General features: G+C 45.1%; 2 protein-coding genes across 4 annotated transcripts in view; one reads left to right on the forward strand and one right to left on the reverse strand.

Annotated features, from left to right (window-relative positions):
* The window catches only part of PALM (paralemmin), a 67,505-nt gene extending 63,013 nt beyond the window's left edge, over positions 1 to 4,492 (reverse strand). For 2 of the 3 annotated variants that reach the window (XM_060784909.2, XM_060784908.2), the window contains exon 1: positions 4,108 to 4,491. In XM_060784909.2, the coding sequence (XP_060640892.1) occupies positions 4,108 to 4,112 (5 nt within the window). In that variant the 5' untranslated portion in view covers positions 4,113 to 4,491. Of the gene's footprint in view, positions 1 to 4,107 lie in introns of all 3 variants that reach the window. The other variant, XM_060784907.2, reaches the window with a different exon arrangement.
* A 10,945-nt stretch (positions 4,493 to 15,437) lies between these two features.
* Positions 15,438 to 24,758, forward strand: LOC132780286 (uncharacterized). Its single transcript, XM_060783902.2, has 4 exons — positions 15,438 to 16,118; positions 18,396 to 18,474; positions 21,747 to 21,819; positions 24,341 to 24,758. The coding sequence occupies exons 1-4, from the start codon at positions 15,729 to 15,731 to the stop codon at positions 24,468 to 24,470; spliced, it is 672 nt and encodes a 223-aa protein (XP_060639885.2). The 5' UTR covers positions 15,438 to 15,728; the 3' UTR covers positions 24,471 to 24,758.
* The last annotated feature ends 229 nt before the right edge of the window (positions 24,759 to 24,987 follow it).

Below are 24,987 nucleotides of genomic sequence, written 5' to 3' on the forward strand. Positions count from 1 at the left end.
CCATAAATGGCACGGATTGCATTGGCATAGGATGGAATAAAGTGGAACGCTAGTGCCATAGCTGTGTCATGTGAATCTAAGAAAGGACCAGAAACCCCTATAATAATACAGAAGGGGCTCACTTATCCAACATAAACAGGCCGGCAGAACAATGGATAAGTGAAAATGTTAGATAATATGGAGGGATGAAGAAAAGCGTATTAAACGGCAAATGACGTTATCATTTTACAAATTAAGCACCAAAACATCATGTTTTTCAACAAGTCGACAGAACAAGCAGTTCAATACATGGTAACGTTATGTAGTAATTATTGTATTTACAAATTTAGCACCAAAACATTGCAGTGTATTGAAACAGCTGTGGATCCGGGTGGGAGGCAGACTGCATTGGATAAGACAGAATGTCGGATGAGTGAAGGTTGGATAAGTGAGACTCTACTGTAATAATATCAACAACAACAACAACAACAACAACTTTATTTGTATTCCGCCCTATCTCTCCAGGGGGACTCAGGGTGGGCTCCAATGTACAACATACGTTCATGGGATTGTCATAAGCCAACAAACAACATCAAGATAGATAGATGGATGGGTAGGTGCATGGATGGATGGATGGGTGGGTGGATGGATGGATGGGTTTATGGATGGATGGATGGATGGATGGATGGATAGATAGATAGATAGATAGATAGATAGATAGATAGATAGCGGACAGATAGATGAATAGATAGATAGATAGATAGACAGACGGATGGATAGGTAGGTAGGTAGTTAGGTAGGTAGATGGATGGATAGATAGATGGGTGGATGGGTGGGTGGATGGGTGGATGGATGGGTTTATGGATGGATGGATGGATGGATGGATAGATAGATAGATAGATAGATAGATAAGTGAATAGATAGATACATAGATACATAGAGGACAGATAGATGAATGGATGGATAGATAGATAGATAGATAGGCAGGCAGGCAGGCGGATGGAAAGACAGATAAATGATGGATTGATAGATAGGTAGATAGATAGATAGATAAGTGGAGAGGTAGGTAGGTGGATAGATAGATAGATAGATGGCTGAACAGATAGATGATAGATAGATAGATAGATAGATAGATAGATAGACAGATAGACAGATGGGTGGATGGGTAGATAGATGGATAGATAAGTGGATAGGTAGGTAGGTAGATAAATGATTAGATAGAAAGATGGATGGATGGATAGTTTTATATTCATGTAGTGTTGATGTTTATATACTGCACTTGCAGTGCCTTGTTAACTGTCCCAAGTCCCTTTTTGGGAGATGGAAGCAGGATACAAATGAAAATGATGATGATGATGATGATGATGACTGTTAGATAGGTAGATAGATGAATGGATGTAGGTAGGTGGATGGACGGCTAGATAGACCAATAGGCAGATAGACAGATCACACATACACAGATAGATATATTCATATATACATATACACACACAGGCACAGACTCGCTCACAGCTTGTCACACCAACACTCTTCCCAACCAAGGCAATGTTTAAAAATTAAGACAGAGATCTTAGTTAAATCAAGGAGATCAAGGGGGATCAGGATTGAGGGTGGCACTTCTTCTTTCACAGAGGTGCCTGCCTTTGTTTTCAGGGCTGCCTCCCCACCCCTATTTTTCCTCTTTCAAACTCCAGGTGGCATTCATTCTTCTTAATTGATCCTCAAAGCGATGTGATAAAAAGTAGGCCGAGACCAGGGAGGCGAAGAGGGACCGGATTTCCCAAGCTGGGGCTGGATCTCCCCAGTCCTCGACCCGACGTCTCACTAGGAATGGGTTTTAAAGGAAAAGAAGCCAGCATTGGACAAGGACCCTGAGAGATATGGGTTCGAATCCTTGTTGGGGCTGGGGATGGTGGGGGTGCAATCTCTCCCTAAAAATGGACATATTTGGTCCCAGAAGCATCACCTGAGATGACCTTGCACTGGCAAAACCCGCAGCTTCAGCAGTTTTGCAACGGGAGAAAGAAGACACGGAGCCAGCTGGCCGGCTAGCCGGCTTCCTCTTCCCATTCTCCAAGGAAGGTCATTGAGTCTCGCCTCATCTCTGCAGAATTCCCATAAACCCATACAGTTGGAAGCAGCCTCAAAGGCCATCCAATCCAACCCCATTCTGCTAGGACACAACCCAAACCCTCTTGACAGATGGCCATCCAGCCTCTGCTTTAAAAACCTACACCAGACTCCAAGGTGGCAGCAGATTCCACTGGCGAACAGCACTAACCATAACATGGACCATCCTAATTTTACTATTCAATTATACATGGTTTACATCTTGGGGTGTTATCTTATTCTCTTCCAAGTCTTCCTCAACACCACCAATACCACCAACAACAACAACAACAACAACAAAAACTATTATTACATTCCATAGATCCATCAGAAGTCTTCCTCTTCTTCTCGTTTCCTTGACTGTCATTTCCGTTCATAAGTGAGTCCAAGCTATATCTTTAACCATTTCCAACTATATGTGGTCATTGTTTTTCTTAACCTTCCATCATCACCCTGCATTTGCAATGTCTTTCTTGGCTCCCCCCCCCCCTTATATATATATATCCCAAGTATTTTGCTATTTTCAGCAGTGAGTACAGTATCGTCGGCATATTGTAAAATGCGCTGCTTTTCCTCGGATTCGAACAACTCTATACACAATCCAGATTGCCATATGATAATATTTACACAATTCCCATGTTTGTAGATTAGGTTTTCATGGGTTTGATTCATAGGGTCCCTCTTAAAAATCTTTAGGGCCTCTATGGTCCACTCCCCTGCCACGCATTGACTTTGGGGCTATAGGAAAAGCCTACACCTCTGTTTACGTATTGTCTGTCCTTGTTAATTGCATAATGGCATTGAATGTTTGCCGTATATGTGTTCTGTAATCTGTCCTGTCTTGAGTTTATTAGTAGGAGACAGAGACCCGGGTTCAAATTCCTTCTCAGCCATGGAAACCCATTCGTTGACCTTATGCAAGACACACACTCTCAGCCCTGGGACTGTATGCAATGCAATCACTTCACACTCGATATCGGATATTGGAAAGGGACTTTAGTTGGTAATAGGCTCGGCATGACGATCACAGCTAGGGACACTTCCTAGCGATGTCATTAAGTACGAGACGTTAACTATCGCATACGGAGTGGGGACAGGAAGCAACTGTTTTGCAATCAAGACCAAAATCATACCCAAAAGAGCCATTCCCAGATCAGGGTAATAGGATTACTAACTCTAGTCCGTTCACTTCCAGCCAGAAGCCAGAGCAGAACGGAAGGTGAGCTCTGGCAGGTCAAGAGAAGGAAAAAGAAGCTGAGAAAAGCAAGGAAAGGAAGCTGAGAAAAGACCCAACGCAAGATGGGAATGACAGATCAACACACCCTTGCTATTTACACACTCAGAGAGACCCAAGACTATGGAGACAAAGCAGAAAGATCCTCCGAAGATGTCAGTAGCTGCTGGAACACATTGGCTGTACAGATCGGAAAACCATGCAACAACACCCTGAAGCGAAAGACCTTTCTCCATCACATGACAGATCACATCTTGGCACAGGCCTCCGGGAAGGGCCTGCATCCCCAACCCTGTTCCAAAACAATTCTCCCAATGCCAGAAGCTGATCGGATTGTGTTTGTTGACAAGGGAAGGCAGGAGATTCCCCAAAAGAGACATGAGGCGTGGGTCCAACCGAACCCTGTCTTGCATCGCATTGGGGTTTCGAGCATGCAAGATCGGTGAAAAACATGCCAAGAGAGGAAGCCACGTCTGAGTCACTGCAAGAGGAAGGAGGAGGGATGGGTGGAGGCCGTGGCACAACACGCAGAAACACCCGGCTGGCCACAACAGGTACAAAACGCACGAGAGTGGCGGGGCAAACGGGATCGCAAAGGCACCCAAAGGGCAACATTGGCCTTGTCTTGGGTATCATCTCATGGCAAGCGATAGGAGACTCGGCATCGCATGTCCTCCTTGAAATCAATCAGTGCCACCAACTCAAGGAGCAGAAGGGATCCCTATGCCACCTAGCAATGCGCCAGCAATGTGGGACTCAGAATCAAGAAGGAGATCAATACTCACTCCATCCTGCCCTCCGACCCAGGCAATGCTTTTCAGCTGTGGCTTTCCTTCCTTCCTTTCTTCCTTCCTTCTTGGCAAGGTGCAGCTGTGACTGGAACAATCTCCTTTCCGGCTCGCTTCAAGCCCTGTGGCCTCCAGAGGTTTGGAGAGACAGCAGCTCCAAAGCCGGCTCCCGGCTCAACATCTCATCCCCTTGTTTTGCAGCTTGGCCTGGCTTGTGCGAGCTCAGGATGCGAAGCAAGGCTGGGTGGTGGTTATATATACGTGCGCGTGTGTGCCTATGTGTGTGTGTGCCAGAGATAGAGACCCTGTCCTTTTTTTTTCTCTCTCTCTCCCTTCTTCCCTGTCTTCTCCAGTTTCCAGCACTGCAATGGCACCGCCTGCTGCCGGTCTGCAGTCATAGCCATCCGCAAGCAGGAATATTGTGCTTGTTGTTGTGTGGGAACATGAACAGCCAACACGGCAGGGAGAGTCCACTAGATTGGCACACAGAAGCTTGCCTCACCTTTCTTTCCGCTTGTCACCTATTTTCATAGCACCATCGTGTTCGTCTGGTCCAAACACAGCGAAACCTCTCCTGAAAGATGTCCATCCAATCCCAAAGAAATAGACCAGGAAGGGGCCACAAAGGTCATCTAGTCCAATAATTACTACCACTAGCTTGGGTACCTGGCATGGCCCAGGTTATTTGAAAAAGTCATTTTAAAAAATTGTACATAATGCGTCCATTGTGGGTGAACTACAACTCACATAATGCCAGGTAAACCCCGAGAAACTCCATCAGTACCTAAAGTTTGTGATGTTGGGCAAGTTTGCTCTGGATGGCTCATCGGTGGGGTTCAGTGTGCTCTCTGGCTGTAGGGTAAACTACAACTCCCACTATGGTGAGTCAGTCCCCTCAAACCTCTCCAGTAGGTTGAGTTAGTCATGGGGTCTCTGTGTGCTGAGTTTGGTACAGCTCCATTATCGGTGGAGATCACCGTTTCTCTGGTTGTGGGTGAACTACAACTCCCAGAAAGGAATGTCAGTTCCTCCTCAAACCCCTCCAGTAATCAAATTTCGCCATATCAGGTCTGTGTACCAAGTTTGGATCAGATCAATCAATGTTTGGGTTCACAGTGCTCTCTGGATGTAGGTGAACTACAACTCCCCCAAATAAAGGTGAATTTCCTCCAAAGACGTTCAGTATTTTTTTATGGTCATGGGGGCTCTGTGTGTCAGGTTTGGTCCAATTGCATCTTTGGTGGAGTTCAGAGTACTCCTTGATTGCAGGTGAACTATAAATCCCAGTAACTCCAACTCCAAAATGTCCAGGTCAATTTCCCTCAAAACCCACCAGTATTCCAATTTGGGCACATTGGGTATGCATGCCAAGTTTAATCCAGATCCATCATTGTTTGGGTTCATAGTGCATTTTGAATATAGATGAACTACAACTCCTAGAAAGTCCTCCAAAGACCTCCAGTATTTTTTGTTGATCATGAGGGTTCTGTGTGCCAAATTAGTTCCAGGTGCATCGTTGGTGGAGCTCAGAGTGCTCTTAGATTGCAGGTGAACTATACATCCCAGTACGTACAAGTCCTATGAATTCTCCCCAAACCTCTCCTGTATGTTCAGTTGCTGATCTATTCCTTTGTTTGCTCTGTGCCATAGAAAATAATAGGAAAGGATTAAGGGAGAGGCAGTGGGTGGGGTCATGCAAATTCCACACCAATGGAGAGAGTAAGAAACACTGGGATGTCTGTGGTGGAGGAAAGACATTTATTTACTTTTATCCCACTTTTCTCCCACGAATGGGACTCCAAGTGGCAAACAAAATAGAAAACAACTACATAATACAAAACTGTCATCCCACAACCCAACACAGAATTCATAAAACAAGTCATTGCATAGACCCAAATTACATAAATAGAAATAAGCATGAAAAATAACACATATGTCATTATCATTTCAAAACTCTACACCTCCGGCCATAGAGATTGTCCTACCAAGTTAATACATTAATTTAAACAGTTCAGTGCTCCATATCTTTGGCCATATCCACCTTGAGACTGACCAAAGTGGCTCCTATTGTATGTTATCGGGGAAGGCCTGCTTCCATAAAAAGGTCTTCACTTGGGAGCAGAAGGCCAATAGCAAGGGGGATGAACGTACATCTTTGGAGAGGGAGTTATAGAGCTGCAGGGCCACCACCGAGAAGGCCCTCTCATTCCCAACTGTACTTGTGACTGTGGTGGGACTGAGAGAAGGGCCTCTTCTGATGATCTAAATCAGTGCTTCTCAACCTTCCTACAGTTCCGCATGTTGTGGTGACCTCCAACTATAACATTATTTTAATTGATACTTCATAACTGTAATTTTGCTACTGTTATGAATCGTGATACAAATCTCTGATATGCAGGATGTATTTTCAGTCACTGGACCAAATTTGGCACAAACACCTGATACGCCCAAATTTGAATACTGGCGGAGTTGTGGGGGATTGATTTTATCAATTGGGAGTTGTAGTTTCGGGAATTTCTAGTCTTGAAGGGAATTTGTTCTGTCGCGCGCTGGGCCTGTAAAGAATTTCCTTTAGAACAGGACGTGCAACCTTTGCCCAGCGGGAAGCCTAAAGAGAAGTTCTCAGAGGTTTCCACCACAAATAGTCTTCAGATGGCTTGTGAAGTACAACAAAGTCTTTTATTAATGAACAATCAAACAGAAACTTCTCTTGTCTTCAGTAAAGTTAAGCAAATGATTCAAAGCCTTTAGGCAACTGGTGAATTCCTAATCTTGCCCACAAAGGACAGGCAACTATCTTTAATAACTTCTTTAAAGGAAAATCCCCCTTTTTAACTTCTCCCAGGCTGACTGTAATCTAACCCTTACTGATGTGGGCTCGGCTACTGGGTCGAACTGCTTCTCAAACGCCGAGTGGACCTACCAGTCAAGGCTTAGATATTCTCCAGCTGGAGTTCTTTGGTCTTTAGGGCTGTTTTCCTGGAAATTCTTAAAGGTTGAAGCTTTTGTACAGGGGAAGCTTGCACACATCCTATAGAATGGACCCAGTGGAATACAGAGTTCCTTTCCTTGAAAGGCCACACACCAAAGGAGACGTTCAATAAGATGAAAGATGTTTATGGGAATGATTCCCCATCACAGGATGGAGTCAAGAACTGGCAATTGGAGGTCGCCATTTTGGAAAAGCACCGCATAACCATTTGCCACCGAGCCCAAAATGTCAAGATGAGTGTGGGGTCCATGGGAAAAATCACCCAATCATAGAATCATATAATCATAGAGTTGGAAGAGACCTCATGGGTCATCCAGTCCAACCCCCTGCCAAGAAGCAGGAATATTGCATTCAAATCACCCCTGACAGATGGCCATCCAGCCTCTGTTTAAAAGCTTCCAAAGAAGGAGCCTCCACCATACTCCGGGGCAGAGAGTTCCACTGCTGAACAGCTCTCACAGTCAGGAAGTTCTTCCTTGTGTTCAGATGGAATCTCCTCTCTTGTAGTTTGAAGCCATTGTTCCGCGTCCTAGTCCCCAAGGAAGAAGTAAATAAGCTTGCTCCCTCCTCCCTGTGGCTTCCTCTCACATATTTATACATGGCTCTCATATCTCCATTAGCTTTCCTTGCTGAGACTAACTAAAAAATGGCTCCCTTCCCTTCCCAATTGCCCTGAGCAAGGGGCAGGACCAAAACTTAACGATGATGGACAGGTGACTTGCCCTAAGACTGCAACCAAAAGAAGCCACCTATCTGCAGAGTCCCTGAAACCTAGGACAGCAATCAAACATTTAATACAAAGCAAATAAAGTTGGAGTTCCTGGTACAGCTGTACCAGAACAGAATTGCTGGTGTGAGTCTCCCTCCAGCCTCGCACGCTATCTCTCGCCTGCACATGTGCACCATGCTACCATGTGCTGAGCACGCCTGCTCTCCCCTCCCTGCTTGGAGTCTCAGAAACAGCTCTCCCCTTGGCTGAGAGGCCAGCCAATCACAGCGGAGGAGGGCTTTAGATGGGAGGATTCGCCGTCTGTTTCCAAAAAGGAAGAGAATGACAGGAGAGATCTTCAGCCTTCTCTCCCAAAGGGGTTCCTAAGACCAGCAAAAATATAGGTTTTCTGATGGATTTTTGCGAACCCTCTGAAACCCTCTCATGACCCCACCCCCAGGGGTCCTGACTCCCAGGTTGAGAAACACTGCTCTAGCATGAACCGGAACCACTGCAAAACAGTGCCTCCAAGCCCGATTCCCACAAGGCGTCTCAGAAGGATACCATGGTCTATAGCAAGGGTCCTCAAACTAAGGCCCGGGCAGTTTCACAGGGGAGGATGTCGCCGAATACCACGTCCATGGCGGTCCAGCAGTGGTCAGTGGCGTCTTGAATGCCTTGGGTGGGTCTTTTTTCCTTCATGCTGGAAGCAGTTACCAAACAAAGTTGGAAAGGGGCGAAACCCCAAAGACCATCTAGTCCAGGGGTCGTCAAACTAAGGCCCGAGGGCCAGATTTGGCCCTCCAAGGTCATTTACCCGGCCCTCGCTCAGGGTCAACCTAAGTCTGAAATGATTTGAAAGCACACAACAACAACAACAACAATCCTATCTCATCAGCCAAAAGCAGGCCCACACTTCTACTACTAATAAGTTTATATTTGTTAAAATTGTTCTTCATTTTAATTATTGTATTGTTTTTAAGTGTTTTTGCACTACAAATAAGATATGTGCAGTGTGCATAGGAATTCATTCATGTTTTTTTCAAATTATAATCTGGCCCTCCAACAGTTTGAGGGGCTGTGATCTGGCCCTCGGTTGAAAACTATGAGGACCCCTGGTCTATAGTATCGAAAGCCGCTGAGAGGTTTAAGAGAACCAGAACAGACACACTCCCCCTATCTAGCTCTCTACGTAGATCATCCACAAAAGCGACCAATGCCGTCTCAGTCCCGTAGCCAGGGGCGGTTCAACCATTACGCAAAGTAAGCATTCGCAGTATAGTTGATTTTGCCCAGGGGTGCTCTTGAGGCGCTCTTGGGAGAAAATAGACCTTGACATATGCGAGTTGTAGTTACTGGGATGTATAGTTCACCTCCAATCAAAGAGCATTCTGAACTCCACCAATGATGGAATTGAACCAAATATGGCACCAAAATACTGTTTGCTTACCATTGAAAATTACCTAGGGCCACCTCTGCCCGTAGCTAGGCCTGAAACCAGACTGGGATGGATTCCTAAAAGATGCCCATCCCAAGCCTCCAAAGGTCATCACAGACACATTGCATTGGAAGAAGGAACATCCAAGGGTCATCTAATGCCCCAATAAACTTCTCCTGAAAGATGTCCATCCCTCCAACGTTGGAAAGGCCTTCAAAGGTCTGTGCCACCATCCTGCGGTCGTATTGGAAAGTTGTGCCACGTTATCTCTTGTTTTATCCTTTGTGTATTTGTGTTTCATCGTATTCCATTGTATAATAAATAAAATAATAATAAAACTGTATTTATACCCCGCTACCATCTCCCCAAGGGACTCGGTGCAGCTTACATGAGGCCGAGCCCACAATACATCAATAATAAAAACAATAACAACAAGTAATACAAAACAATAAAAATAAAACTCATAACAGAAAATAAACAATAAACATTAACAGTAACACAAGTATCAAGGCATTGAATGTTTCAAGGCATTGAATGTTTACCTGTGTCTGTATATAATATCAATGGTTCCCAACCTTTTTTTGACCATGGGCCACTTTGATTTTTTGTTGTTAGCAGCAACCAAATTTGGCACACAAACCCGATATGCCCAAATTTGAATACTGGTGGAGTTTGGAGGGGGGATTGGTTTTGTCATTTGGAGTTGTAGTTGCTGGGATTTATAGTTCACCTACAATCAAAGATCATTCTGAACTCCACCAACGATGGAATTGAATCAAACTTGGCACCCAGAACTCTCATGACCAACAGAAAATATTGGAAGGGTTTGGTGTGAACTGATCTTAAGTTTAGGAGTTGTAGTTCACCTACATCCAGAGAATACTGTAGACTCAAACAATGATGGATCTGGACCACACTTGGCTCAATACTCAATATGCCTAAATGTGAACACTGGTGGAATTTGGGGGAAATCGACCTTGATATTTCGAGACTTGTAGTTGCTGGGATTTATAGTTCACTTACGATCAAAGAGCCCCTTGACCCCATCAATGATAGAATTGGGCCAAACTTCCCACACAGAACCCCCAAGACCAGTGTTTCTCAACCTGGGGGTCGGGACCCCTGAGGGGGTCGCGAGGGGGTGTCAGAGGGGTCACCAAAGATCATCAGAAAACACAATATTTTCTGTTGGTCATGGGGATTCCATGTGGGAAGTTTGACCCAATTCTATCTTTGGTGGAGTTCAGAATATTCTTTGATTGTAGTGAATTTTAAATCCCAACAACTACAACTCCCAAATGTCAAGGTCTATTTTCCCCAGACTCCATCTGTGTTCACATTTGGGCATATTGAGTAATTGTGCCAGGTTTGGTCCAGGGCCATCATTGCATGAGTCCACAGTGCTCTCTGGATGTAGGTGAACTACAACTCCCAAACTCAAGGTCAATGCTCACCAAACCCTTCCAGTGTTTTCTGTTGGCATGGGAGTTGTGTGTGCCCAATTTGATTCAATTCCTTTGCTGGTGGAGTTCACAATGCTCTTTGATTATAGGCGAACTATAAATCCCAGCAACTACAACTCCCAAATGACAAACTCAACCTCACAAGTATTCATATTTGGGTGTATTATTTGTGCCAAATTTGTCCCAGTGAATGAAAATACATCCTGCATATCGGATATTTACATTATGATTTATAACAGTAGTAAAATGACTGTTATGAAGTAGCAACAAAAACAATGTTATGTTTGGGGGTCACCACAACAGAAGGAACTGGATTAAGGGGTCACGGCATTAGGAAGGTTGAGAACTACTGGCCAAGACCAACAGAAAATACTGGAGGGATTTGGGAGGAATCGTCAGTGATTTAGGGGAGAGGTAGTTCACCTACATTCAAAGAGCACTGTGAACCCAGCCCACAATGGATCTGCACCAAACCTTCCTGCTCCTCCTGATGCTGGCAGGCTGCCCTCAGTTTTTTCCCTTCCTTGAATGGACTTGACCTCTCACAAGTCTCCCTCCAGCCTCGTATGCTCTCCCTTGCCCACACCTGCGCACCACACTGCCATGCGCCAAGCACGCCTGCTCTCCAATCCCCTGCTTAAGAGTCTCAGAAACAGCCCTCACACTGGCTGAGAGGCTAGCCAATCACAGCAGAGGAGGTTGTTTGGTGGGAGGATTCTCCATCTGTGATTTTTACCTGGGAACCACTCTGAGTCCACTCGGGGAGATAGAACGGTATATAAATAAAGTTTTTTTAATATTACTAGCCGTCCCCTGCCACGCGTTGCTGTGGCCCAGTCCGGTGATCTGGAAAATAAAGTAATGAGAAAGTGTTGGTTTCTAATATATGTAATTCCTTTATGCTTGTGAGTAAACAGTATTTCTTGTTGTTTCTTTCTCAGTGTTGATGTGGAGAGTGTCTGGTTTGCCTACTCTGGAATATGCAACATATCATAGTCCTTCTTTAAGGGTCTCTTTCAAATCTGTGATACTATATCTGTGAGTATCATATCTATCTATCTATATCTATGGCTGGATGGCTCTTTGTCAGGAGGGCTCTGATTACATTTTCTTGCCCTGTTGAAGAGAGTTGGAGTGGATGGCCTTAAGTATTTTCTGTTGGTCATGGGGGTTCTGTGTGGGAAGTTTGCCCCATATCTGTCGTTTGTGGGTTTCAGAATTCTCTTTAATTGTAGTGAACTATAAATCCCAGTAACTACAAATCTCAAATGTCAAGGTCTATTTCCTCCAAACTCCATCTGTGTTCATATTTGGGCATATGAAATATTTGTGTCATGTTTGGTCCAGATCCATCATTGTTTGAGTCCACAGTGCTCTCTGGATGTAGGTGAACTACAACTCCCAAACTCAAGGTCAATGCCCACCAAACCCTTCCAGTGTGTTCATGGAAGTCCTGTATGCCATGTTTGGTTGAATTCCATCATTGGTGGAGTTTGGAATGCTCTTTGATTGTAGGTGAACTATAAATCCCAGCAACTACAACTCCCAAATGTCAAGGTCTATTTCCCTTAAACTCCACCTGTGTTCATATTTGGGCATATTGAGTATTCGTGCCAAGTTTGGTCCAGATCCATCATTCTTTGAGTCCACAGTGCTCTCTGGATGTGGGTGAACTATAATTCCCAAACTCAAGTTCAATGTCCACCAAACCATTCCAGTTTTTTTCTGTTGGTCACGGGAGCCCTGTGTGCTAAGTTTGGCCCAATTCCATCATTGGTGGAGTTCAGAATGCTCTTTGATTGTAGGTAAACTATAAATCCCAGCAACGACAATTCCCAAATGACAAAATCAATTTTTTTGAGTGGAGGACATAAATTAGACTTAGAATTAGGTGTCTTGTGTCCAAATTTGGTGTCAATTCCCCCAGTGGTTTTTGAGTTCTGATGGTAGCACGAACTAACATTACATTTTTATTTATATAGATTATTATATTATCTGGTTCCAAAAAGCAAAAAAAAGGACAGGAGGAGAGATCTTTGGCCTTCTCTGTTTTCAGATGGTCTGGTGATCCCTGTGAAATGGGTTGTTTGACACCCCCCCTCCCCCCCCCCCCCGGGACCACGACTCCCAAGTTGAGAAACGCTGCATTAAAACGAATAAAGGTTTAAATGTTCCGCGGACCATATTTTAGTTCTATTAAAATATGATATATATGCTGGAATCCACTCCAAGTCCCGTCGGGGAGATGGGGGGAATATAAATAAAGTGTTACTATTATTATTATTATTATTATTATTATTATTATTACGCTAGGGCGTGAGCTTCCGCTGTCAGCCCTAGCTTCTGCCAACCTAGCAGTTCGAAAACATGCAAATGTGAGTAGATCAATAGGTAAGGTAACGGCACTCCATGCAGTCATGCCGGCCACATGACCTTGGAGGCGTCTATGGACAACGCTGGCTCTTCGGCTTAGAAATGGAGATGAGCACCACACCCCAGAGTCAGACATGACTGGACTTAATGTCAGGGGACAACCTTTACCTATTATTATTATTATTATTATTATTATTATTATTATTATTATTATCCAAATTCACTCCTTCATTGAACCCCTTTGGGAAGGGTAAGGAAGGAAGAAGACAGAATGGAAGGAAGAAAAAGAAGGAAATAACAAAAAGAAAAAGGAAATAGGAACAAAAAAGAAGAGAAGGAAGATGTGATGGAAGGGGAAAGACAGTTGGGAGGAAAGAAGAAGGAATGAAAAAGAAAAAAGAAAGAAAGAAAGAGGAAAAGGAAAGGAAGTAATACGAGTAGAAGGAAAGTAATAACAAAGGAGAAAAGCAGAATATTTATTTATTTATTTACTTACAGCTTTTATTTTCCGTTCTTCTCACCCCGCAGGGGACTCAGGGCAGATTACAGTGTACACATATATGGCAAACATTCAATGCCAATTTTTGACATACAAACATATACAGACATACACAGAGGCTATTTAACTTTTTCTGGCCGCCAGGGGAGCTGTCGCTTTCATCGTCCATCTGCGACACTGATGAAGCACTTCCGCATTCCCCGCATGCTTCCTGCTGGAGTCTTCTTTATGGCCTCATAAATTAGTTAATTTAGCCTCCCCACACTTTAAGGTGGTACCTAATTTTCCAACTAGAGATGGCACCAGACTCCAAAACTCCGAATGACCTCACCTAGTGGTTTCATGTTGATGTTGAAAAACATGGGAAATGGAATGGAACCTTGTGGGACCCCACAGGTCAAAGGCCAGGGGTCCCAGCAGGTATTCCCCAGCTTCAACAATTTGGAACAACCCACGAGGAAGGAGTGGAGCCACTGCAGTGCAGCACCCGCAAGGCCCATTCCGGAAAGCTGCCCCAGAAGGATACCATGCTCGATGGCATTGAAAGCTGTTGAGATGTCCAAGAGAACCAACAAGGACACGCTCCCCTCATTCGGCTTTCTGCAGAGGTCATCTACCAAGGCGACCAGAAGGGAAAGAAGAAGGTAAATAAAGGAAGGAAGGAAAGATGCAAACATGAAAGAGGGACGGAAGGGAAAAGATAGAAGGAAAGAAGGAAAGTGGGGGGGGGGGGGGAGGGGGAGAAAAGAACAGAAAGGAGGAAAGAAAAAAGGAAGGAAGGAGAAAGGCAGAATAGAGGAACAGAGATGGATGGGAGGAAAAATGTGGCAGCAAAAAAAGCCAATGGGATTTTGGATTTTGGCCTGCATCATTAGGAGCATAGTGTCTAGATCTAGGGAAGTCATGCTACCCCTCTATTCTGCTTTGGTTAGACCACACCTGGAATATTGTGTCCAATTCTGGGCACCACAATTCAAGAGAGATATTGACAAGCTGGAATGTGTCCAGAGGAGGGCGACTAAAATGATCAAGGGTCTGGAGAACAAGCCCTATGAGGAGCGGCTAAAGGAGCTGGGCATGTTTACCCTGAAGAAGAGAAGGCTGAGAGGGGATATGATAGCCATGTATAAATATGTGAGAGGAAGCCACAGGGAGGAGGGAGCAAGCTTGTTTTCTGCTTCCATGGAGACTAGGACGCGGAACAATGGCTTCAAACTACAAGAGAGGAGATTCCATCTGAACATGAGGAAGAACTTCCTGACTGTAAGAGCCATTCAGCAGTGGAACTCTCTGCCCCGGAGTGTGGTGGAGGCTCCTTCTTTGGAAGCTTTTAAACAGAGGCTGGATGGCCATCTGTCAGGGGTGATTTGAATGCAATATTGCTGCTTCTTGGCAGGGGGTTGGACTGGATGGCCCATGAGGTCTCTTCCAACTCTTTGATTCTATGATTCTAAGGTAAATAAAGGAAAGAAGGAAAGGTGCAAACATGAAAGAGGGTTGTTGTTCATTCGTTCAGTCGTCTCCGACTCTTCGTGACCTCATGGACCAGCCCATGCCAGAGCTCCCTGTCGGCTGTCACCACCCCCAGCTCCTTCAAGGTCAGTCCAGTCACTTCAAGGATGCCATCCATCCATGAAAGAGGGACGGAAGGGAAAAGATAGAAGGAAAGAAGGAAAGGGGGCGGGGGGGGGGGGGAAGGAAAGCAAGAAAAGAACGGAAAGGAGGAAAGAAAAAAGGAAGGAAGGAGAAAGGCAGAATAGAGGAACAGAGATGGATGGGAGGAAGGAAAAAAGAAATGAAAGAAGGAAGAGAGATAGATAGATAGGAAAGGATTGAAAGTACTGAATGGAAGAATGGACGTAAGGGAAGTAAGGAAGGAAGGGAGGAAAGGCTAAAGAAAGAAAGGATGAGGAGGATTGAGAAAGCCCCAGCTTTTGGTGTTGTTTTTTGTTTGGCTTATCATGAAAAAAAAAAAAAGAAGAGCAGTGACACATCCGTTAGCTTTCGTTTTCTCGTTTCGGCTCTGCTTTCCCCTTTGAAACACAGGATTTATCAGAAAGGAAACAGAAGCCCAGAGTCGAGGCAAAGAATCAGGGCTTGGAGAGAGGTCACTCTTTGCTCTGAGGTTGTGGGAACCACACTGCATGGAAAGCTATCGTACCACTACCTATAGTCCTTTGCCCAGGTCTGAAGGAGATACATCAGGGAGCAAGATGACCTGCAAAGGGAAGTATGTGTTTCTAGGCTGCTGCATTGGTATCCTGATCATACTATTTGTTGTTTTCTTGGCCTTGTATCTGGATATCAAATATTCGGACCCAGCTGCCCAAGTGGAGATGTGCCGCTCGGAGTTGCAGAACCAGACATCCTTGGCAAATGATGGAATGGCCTCCCTCCAGCGACGCCTCAAAGCCCTAGCCAAGGCAGAGAAGGCAGCCACAGCAGTAGCCGAGGAGCTTCGGACCCAAAAGATGACCGCCGAGCAAGGCTTTGTCCAAACCAAAAAGCACTGGGAGTCCTGCCAGAACCAGCTGGTAAGGCACCTTTGCACTATATATACCAGCCAGCTTTAAGGGTCTGTGGAACTCCCCGCCACTGGAGGTCCCCTTGGTCTCCGCCTTGCACCCTTCCTGCCATTTTATTCCAGCAGGTCTGTGAGACTGAATTGTGCAGCATGAAGTCAAGACAAATTTATTATTATTATTATTATTAATGTTATTATTATTTATTTCTACTTACCCGCCCGCCTCAAGGTAAGGCACAACATGAATAAAAACACACAAGGATTACAATATAACAATTATTATTATTATTATTATTATTATTATTATTATTATTATTTCTACTTACACGCGACTCCTTAAGGTTCGAGATGGGGCACAACATGGTTAAAATCACACATGGATTACAATACATGTGTGCTGGAATGTGTCCAGAGGAGGGCGACTAAAATGATCAAGGGTCTGGAGAACAAGCCCTATGAGGAGCGGCTTAAGGAGCTGGGCATGTTTAGCCTGAAGAAGAGAAGGCTGAGAGGAGATATGATAGCCATGTATAAATATGTGAGAGGAAGCCACAGGGAGGAGGGAGCAAGCTTGTTTTCTGCTTCCCTGGAGACTAGGACGCGGAACAATGGCTTCAAACTACAAGAGAGGAGATTCCATCTGAACATGAGGAAGAACTTCCTGACTGTGAGAGCCGTTCAGCAGTGGAACTCTCTGCCCCGGAGTGTGGTGGAGGCTCCTTCTTTGGAAGCTTTTAAATAGAGGCTGGATGGCCATCTGTCAGGGGTGATTTGAATGCAATATTCCTGCTTCTTGGCAGGGGGTTGGACTGGATGGCCCATGAGGTCTCTTCCAACTCTTTGATTCTATGATTCTACAACAGCAACAACAACAGCATTATTATTATTATTATTATTATTATTATTATTATTATTTCTACTTACACACGTCTCCTTAAGGTTCGAGGTGGGGCACAGCATGGTTAAAAGCACACATGGATTACAATACAACAGCAGCAACAACATTATTATTATTATTATTATTATTATTATTATTATTATTATTATTTCTACTTACACACGACTCCTTGAGGTCTGAGGTGGGGCACAACATGGTTCAAAACACACAAGAATTACAATATAATAATAATCATATTCATAATAATAATAACAATCTGCAATAGTAATAATAATAGGATTTAAAATAATAAATATGAGGATTTAAAGATCAAACTGCAAAGACTCTGGCACAAGCCAGTCAAGTTGGTCCCAGTGGTGATGGGCAAACTGGTGCAGTGCCTAAAGACCTTGGCCTGCACTTAAAAACAATCAGTGTTGACAAAATGACCATCTGTCAGGTGCAAAAGGCCACCCTACCTGGAACTGCACGCATTATTTGCCAGCATATCGCACAATCCTAGACACTTGGGAAGTGTGTGACGTGTGATCAAATACAAAAGCCAGCAAAGGGATCTTGTTTGCTGTGTACTTATCTTGCTATGTATCAAATAATAATAATAATAATAATAATAATAATAATAATAATTGTATTTCTCATCCGCCTCTCCTTGTGGCTCGAGGTGGGTTACAATATAGCTATAAACACATCATCATAAAACTGGCTGGGCTTTTTGGTTTGTGTGTATGTGTGTGTGTGTGAGGAATGACTTGAGAAACTCCAAATCGCTTCTCGTGTGAGAGATTTGGCCATCTGCAAGGACATTGCCCAGGAGATGCCCGGATGTGTTACCATCCTGTGGGAGGCTCCTCTCATGTCCCCGCATGAGCTGAAGCTGACAGATGGGAACTCACCCCGCTCTGCAGATTCGAACCTCCAACCTGTCAGTCTTCAGTCCTGCCAGCACAAGGGTTTAACCCATTGCGCCACCGGTGGGCCTGCAAGAGTAAACACAGGCGCAAGTTTAAAAGTAGTAATAGTTACTTAGTTCCACCATATGCTACTGTAGAGTTGCTTCTGTGATACATCTATATCTATACACATAATAAAAGTCAAAATATGTATGTGTGTGTGTGGCTGGGGGTGTCCACTTACACAGACAAGCTCCCATTTCCACAAACAGCTATGGTTCCCACTACTCAGGAGACACCAGTGGCCCTCCCTCCAATGACATTGCAGGTTATAATTGTGGCGGACAGATGACCACTGTCAAAAACTATGATGGGTGCTACTCATTAATAAACACATCCATTGATGAATTGCAAAGGGAAAAGGGTCCCGGTTTCTTGCTTCTGCTCCAACTTTCCCCCTTTGCCTTCAAACTTGCTCAATTGCTGTCTTTCCTTTCAGAAAACACTGGTGCAAAACTTCACGGCCGAAATGGGCAATGCCGCACAGCGAGAGGCCGAGAAGTGCCAAGCAGAGACAGGTGAGAGAGGACACCACCAAACAAGCCACGGTTTGGCAAATTCAACCCATTTAAAGTACCCAGTTTGGGCCAACTGGTTTCAAATGGGTTGAACATTATTGCATGAATATTAAATAATGTCCCATTCAGGGAGGGGAAAGCCATCCTCCCTCTCTCCTTCTTCCCCCTTCCCTTTCCTCTCTACTTCCTTCCCATCCATCCATACTCCCTTTCTCCTGCTTCTTCCCCTTCCCTTTCCTCTCTATTTCCTTCCTTTCCCATCCATCCATCCACCCTCTCTCCTTCTTCTCCCCTTCCTCCTTCCCTTTCTTCTATACTTTCTTCCGATTCATCCCTCCTCCCTCTCTCCTTCTTCTCCCCTTCCTCCTTCCCTTTCTTCTATACTTTCTTCCAATTCATCCATCTCTCCTTCTTCTCCCCTTCCTCCTTCCCTTTCTTCTCTACTTTCTTCCGATTCATCCCTCCTCCCTCTCTCCTTCTTCTCCCCTTCCTCCTTCCCTTTCTTCTCTACTTTCTTCCGATTCATCCCTCCTCCCTCTCTCCTTCTTCTCCCCTTCCTCCTTCCCTTTCTTCTCTACATTCTTCCGATTCATCCCTCCTCCCTCTCTCCTTCTTCTCCCCTTCCTCCTTCCCTTTCTTCTCTACTTTCTTCCGATTCATCCCTCCTCCCTCTCTCCTTCTTCTCCCCTTCCTCCTTCCCTTTCTTCTCTACATTCTTCCCATTCATCCATCCTCCCTTTCTCCTTCTTCTCCCCTTCCTCCTTCCCTTTCTTCTCTACTTTCTTCCCATTCATCCCTCCTCCCTCTCTCCTTCTTCTCCCCTTCCTCCTTCCCTTTCTTCTCTACTTTCTTCCCATTCATCCCTCCTCCCTCTCTCCTTCTTCTCCCCTTCCTCCTTCCCTTTCTTCTCTACTTTCTTCCCATTCATCCCTCCTCCCTCTCTCCTTCTTCTCCCCTTCCTCCTTCCCTTTCTTCTCTACTTTCTTCCCATTCATCCCTTCTCCCTCTCTCCTTCTTCTCCCCTTCCTCCTTCCCTTTCTTCTCTACTTTCTTCCGATTCATCCCTCTCTCCTTCTTCTCCCCTTCCTCCTTCCCTTTCTTCTCTACTTTCTTCCCATTCATCCATCCTCCCTCTCTCCTTCTTCTCCACTTCCTCCTTCCTTTTCTTCTCTACTTTCTTCCCATTCATCCCTCCTCCCTCTCCTTCTTCCCTTTCCTCCTTCCCTTTCCTCTCTGCTTCCTTCCCATCCATCCATCCATCCATCTTCCCTTTTGCCTTCTTCCTCCTTCCCTTTTCTCTCTACTTCCTATAATAATAATAATAATAATAATAATTATTATTATTATTATTGATGGATCCTACCTCAGTTCATGCCCAGCGTTTGTTTTTAAATTTTAAACTATTATATTTGGCCCGACCATTGGTTTTTTTTAAATCCTTGCATGTTATTGTTTATATGTGAGTTATATTGCATTGTTTTATTTGCTTATTGTTTTTTGTTTTATTGATGTGTTGTCGGGCTTGGCCTCATGTAAGCCGCTCCGAGTCCCCTTGGGGAGATGGTGGCAGGGTATAAGTAAAGTATTATTATTATTATTATTATTATTACAACAACCCACTGATTCCGGCCATGAAAGCCTTCGACAATGCATTGAACCTATACTTGTTTGTATAGGTTCCATTGAGGTAGCTGATGGATCTAGTCAAATGCAAATGTAGCCTGGCAAGATGCTCACAGACAAGGAAATGCAGGAAAAGGCCACTGCAAGACTTCAGCTGGTGACTGAAGTCTTTAATACAGTGATACAAAATTAACATATACATACATTAGGGGCTGTGGTTGTAGGGGCGCCCAATTCTGAGGCCTGGTCCCCACAGGTTAGGGGGCAGACATACAGGCCAGGGTCCATAGGGACCTTGGGGGGGGGGGGGGGCTCTGATCTCCCGCGCATCACCCATGGGCGAAGACAAAAAACAAGCAAATGGTGAGGAAAACCTGGGAAGGAGGACAGGTACATAAGGAGTTTCCTGGGGTCTTGGGGAAACTTACACAGGGGATTGGTGGGTCTGAGAGGACCCTTGGGCTCCCCAGATCCAACCTGGGGGGGGGGGGGGAACCAGTACAATTGGTACCAGGATAGTGGGGATAGATAGGGGATTATGGGTTAGGTAGTTATTGAATGTGAGAGAGTGGAATTGGATGGCAAAGGAAAAAGTAAGCAAAATGGGGCTTGGAATACGTGTCCAGAGGAGGGCGACTAAAATGATCAAGGGTCTGGAGAACAAGCCCTATGAGGAGCGGCTTAAGGAGCATGGGCCTGCATCAATAGGAGCATAGTGTCTAGATCTAGGGAAGTAATGGTACCCCTCTATTCCGCTTTGGTTAGACCACACCTGGAATATTGTGTCCAATTCTGGCCACCACAATTCAAAAGAGATACTGACAAGCTGGAATGTGTCCAGAGGAGGGTGACTAAAATGATCAAGGGTCTGGAGAACAAGCCCTATGAGGAGCGGCTTAAGGAGCATGGGCCTGCATCAATAGGAGCATAGTGTCTAGATCTAGGGAAGTAATGGTACCCCTCTATTCCGCTTTGGTTAGACCACACCTGGAATATTGTGTCCAATTCTGGCCACCACAATTCAAAAGAGATACTGACAAGCTGGAATGTGTCCAGAGGAGGGCGACTAAAATGATCAAGGGTCTGGAGAACAAGCCCTATGAGGAGCGGCTTAAGGAGCTGGGCATGTTTAGCCTGAAGAAGAGAAGGCTGAGAGGAGATATGATAGCCATGTATAAATATGTGGGAGGAAGCCACAGGGAGGAGGGAGCAAGCTTGTTTTCTGCTTCCTTGCAGACTAGGACGCGGAACAATGGCTTCAAACTACAAGAGAGGAGATTCCATCTGAACATGAGGAAGAACTTCCTGACTGTGAGAGCCGTTCAGCAGTGGAACTCTCTGCCCCGGAGTGTGGTGGAGGCTCCTTCCTTGGAAGCTTTTAAACAGAGGCTGGATGTCCATCTGTCAGGGGTGATTTGAATGCAACATTCCTGCTTCTTGGCAGGGGGTTGGACTGGATGGCCCATGAGGTCTCTTCCAACTCTATGATTCTATGATTCTATTCTATGAATATTTTTTGAAAGACTATATGTCTTCTGCCCCTCCTTTCTTGTTTTTCCTTCCCTTCTTCCTTCCATCCTCCCTCCCCTCCCTCCTCTCCTTCTCTTCCCTATCTTCTATCCCTGTTTCATCCTTCCCTCCTTCCTTAGACAACCTCCAGAGGCAGCTATCAAACCAAGCGGAGAAACTGGAGGAAGCCCTGCAGAAGAACCAGCAACAACGGTAAGGAGAATAGGTCAGAGATATTCCCAGAAATTTCCTTGTCAGCTCCGGTCTTTGATCCAATCCTCATCCATTATTATTGTTATTGTTGTTGTTGATACCCTACTTTTTCTCTCCACAAGGAGACTCAAAGCAGCTATGTATCTATTATTAGTATTAGAATGCATTATTATTACTAGTATCATCATCATTATAATTATAATTATAATAATTATTATTATTATTGTGTTTGGGTTGCTCTGAGGTATATAAACCCCACCTGCCTAGTTTCCAACAGACCTCACAACCTCTGAGGATGCCTTTCATAGATGTGGGCGAAACATCAGGAGAGAATGCTTCTGGAACATGGCCAGACAGCCCGGAAATCTCACAACAACCCAGTGATTCCGGCTATTAAAGCCTTCAAAAATACATGCTTAATGTGTTGTCGAAGGCTTTCATGGCTGGAATCCCTGGGTTGTTGTGTATTATTGTGTTTATTTATACCCCACTTTTTCTCTCCACAAGGGAGGTTCAAAATGGCTACGTATTTGTATTGTCGAAGGCTTTCATGGCCGGAATCACTGGGTTGTTGTAGGTTTTTCCGGGCTATATGGCCATGTTCTGGAGGCAATTTTTCTCCTGACGTTTCGCCTGCATCTATGGCAAGCATCCTCAGAGGTAGTTTCCTACTTCCAACAGACCTCAGTACCTCTGAGGATGCTTGCCATAGATGCAGGCGAAACGTCAGGAGAAAAATTGCCTCCAGAACATGGCCATATAGCCCGGAAAAACCTACAACAACCCAGCTATGTATCTATTATATATTATAGTCAATAGTGTCGTCTAGATATAGGGAAGTCATGCTACCCCACTATTCCGCTTTGGTTAGACCACATCTGGAATATTGTGTCCAATTCTGGGCACCACAATTCAAGAGAGATATTGACAAGCTGGAATGTGTCCAGAGGAGGGCGACTAAAATGATCAAGGGTCTGGAGAACAAGCCCTATGAGGAGTGGCTTAAGGAGCTGGGCATGTTTAGCCTGAAGAAGAGAAGGCTGAGAGGAGATATGATAGCCATGTATAAATATGTGAGAGGAAGCCACAGGGAGGAGGGAGCAAGCTTGTTTTCTGCTTCCATGGAGATTAGGACAAGGAACAATGGCTTCAAACTACAAGAGAGGAGATTCCATCTGAACATGAGGAAGAACTTCCCGACTGTGAGAGCCGTTCAGCAGTGGAACTCTCTGCCCCGGAGTGTGGTGGAGGCTCCTTCTTTGGAAGCTTTTAAACAGAGGCTGGATGGCCATCTGTCAGGGGTGATTTGAATGCAATATTCCTGCTTCTTGGCAGGGGGTTGGACTGGATGGCCCATGAGGTCTCTTCCAACTCTTTGATTCTGATTCTATATTAGTATTAGCATGTATTATTGTTATCATTATTTTCCGAGCTCACAGATTCATTCAAAGGCCATCCTTCAGATTGCCTTCCAACAGGGCCCTAGCCAGAAAAAAATTTCGGGAGGGGTTGAAATTTTCGGGGGGGGGGGATTTAAAAATTTCGCGGGGGGTTGAAACCTGCCTCCTAGCTCATGCTGAAGCAAAGAGCACAGCAGAGGGCAGAGCAGCCTTCAATAGTCTGCAGCTCCGCCTGTCAACCACCTCCACCAAGTCTGGCCTCCTTAATGAGAACATTCAACACACACATCCCACAATGACAGTAATAATAATAATAATAAACCTTTATTTGTACCCCGCTACCATCTCCCGGAGGATTTGGTGCGGCTTACAAGAGGCCGAGCCCAAATACAACAGTAAAAACAACAACAGCAATACAGCAAAATAACTCAAAAACAAGGCAATAACATTAACAACACACCATGACGCAATTAAAATATGTGGCAGGGCCAAATGTAATAATTAAAATTAAAAAGTGCTGGGCATGACCAGGTGAAAAGGGTAGGTGTTTGGAGGGGGATGGGCATGCAGTTATCCTGGCTGGGGCTTGCCTGATGTCCTTAGGGAGCAAGTTCCAGAGTCGAGGGGCCACCACCGAGAAAGCCCTATCCCTCGTCCCCGCCAATTGCACTTGTGATTCAGGTTGAACGAAGAGATCGTGTGGGTTCGTACACAGAGATGCGGTCACGGAGGTAGGTGGGTCCCAAACAGTGTGAATAAAATGTCAATATTTGCCTGAGATAGTGCTTGCAGTTCTGGAGGGACTCTTAATTTTTTGCATCTCATAGACATAGCATGGGGATTTGGTTACCCAGTTAAAATTCATGAGTAAACCAGGTTTTTTAAAAAAATTCTGAAACATTTCGGGGGGGGGGGGGGTTGAACCCCTAACCCCCCCCCCCCCCCCTCGCTACAGGCCTGCCTTCCAAACCCATTTTTTTGCCAAGAATCCATTTAATTCAAGCTAAGGCAGCCTGCAGGAAGTTCGCCTAAGGATGGAGGGCAAGTCCTGGCGCCAGGAAGTCAATGCAATTGGAGCCATGGATCAAGGGAAGTCTGACATGTTTTCTCTCTTTCTCTAGGGAAGATTGTGATGCCAGAATCCACCAACTCCAGGCTGAGCAGAAGCACCAATCCCCTTCTTCTGGGGCAGCGGTCCCTGAGACCCCCATTGCGGCCATCCTCACCTTTGCTTTCCTCTTCCTCCCATAGCTTTGGCTGGCATCCTTTTGGGGTCTCTCACAGCTTAATCTGCATAAACACGCCCCTTTACTGGCATTGCATTTGCATAACCACTCCCCCTTTCCCTGTGCACCTTTTGCCACCATAGATGGAAGGAAACCCAGGAGAACATTCTTCATGCGCTTTCTGTCCAATCTGTGAATGAGTGTCGAGGAGTGTTCCTATTCTGAAATAAAAATGGCTGGGCTTCCTATCTTTTGCAGTAGGACCGAAAGGCCTTTTATTCCGTCGTATGTACAGCCAGGCCCGTAGCGAGGGGGGGGGGGGGTTTAGGGGTTCAAACCCCCCCCCCCCCCCTGAAATGTTTCAGATTTTCCAGAACTGCAAGCACTACCTCAAGCAAATATTAGCAATTTATTCACACTGTCATTACTTGCAGCAATAGCCGATGTAGTTGTTCTGGTACAGCTGTAACAGAGCTCCAACTTTATTTGCTTTGTATTAAATGTTTGCTTGCAGTCCTGGGTTTCAGGGACTCTGCAGATAG

The sequence above is a fragment of the Anolis sagrei genome, chromosome X, assembly GCF_037176765.1.
Source record: "Anolis sagrei isolate rAnoSag1 chromosome X, rAnoSag1.mat, whole genome shotgun sequence".
In the NCBI taxonomy this organism is placed as follows: domain Eukaryota; kingdom Metazoa; phylum Chordata; class Lepidosauria; order Squamata; family Dactyloidae; genus Anolis; species Anolis sagrei.

Coding starts and splice junctions, on each gene's coding strand:
- LOC132780286 (XM_060783902.2), top strand. CDS start 15,729: ATGGAAAGCTATCGTACCACTACCTATAGTCCTTTGCCCAGGTCTGAA. Junction 18,475..21,746: donor GAAGTGCCAAGCAGAGACAG/GTGAGAGAGGAC, acceptor CTCCTTCCTTAG/ACAACCTCCAGAGGCAGCTA. Junction 21,820..24,340: donor CAGAAGAACCAGCAACAACG/GTAAGGAGAATA, acceptor CTCTTTCTCTAG/GGAAGATTGTGATGCCAGAA.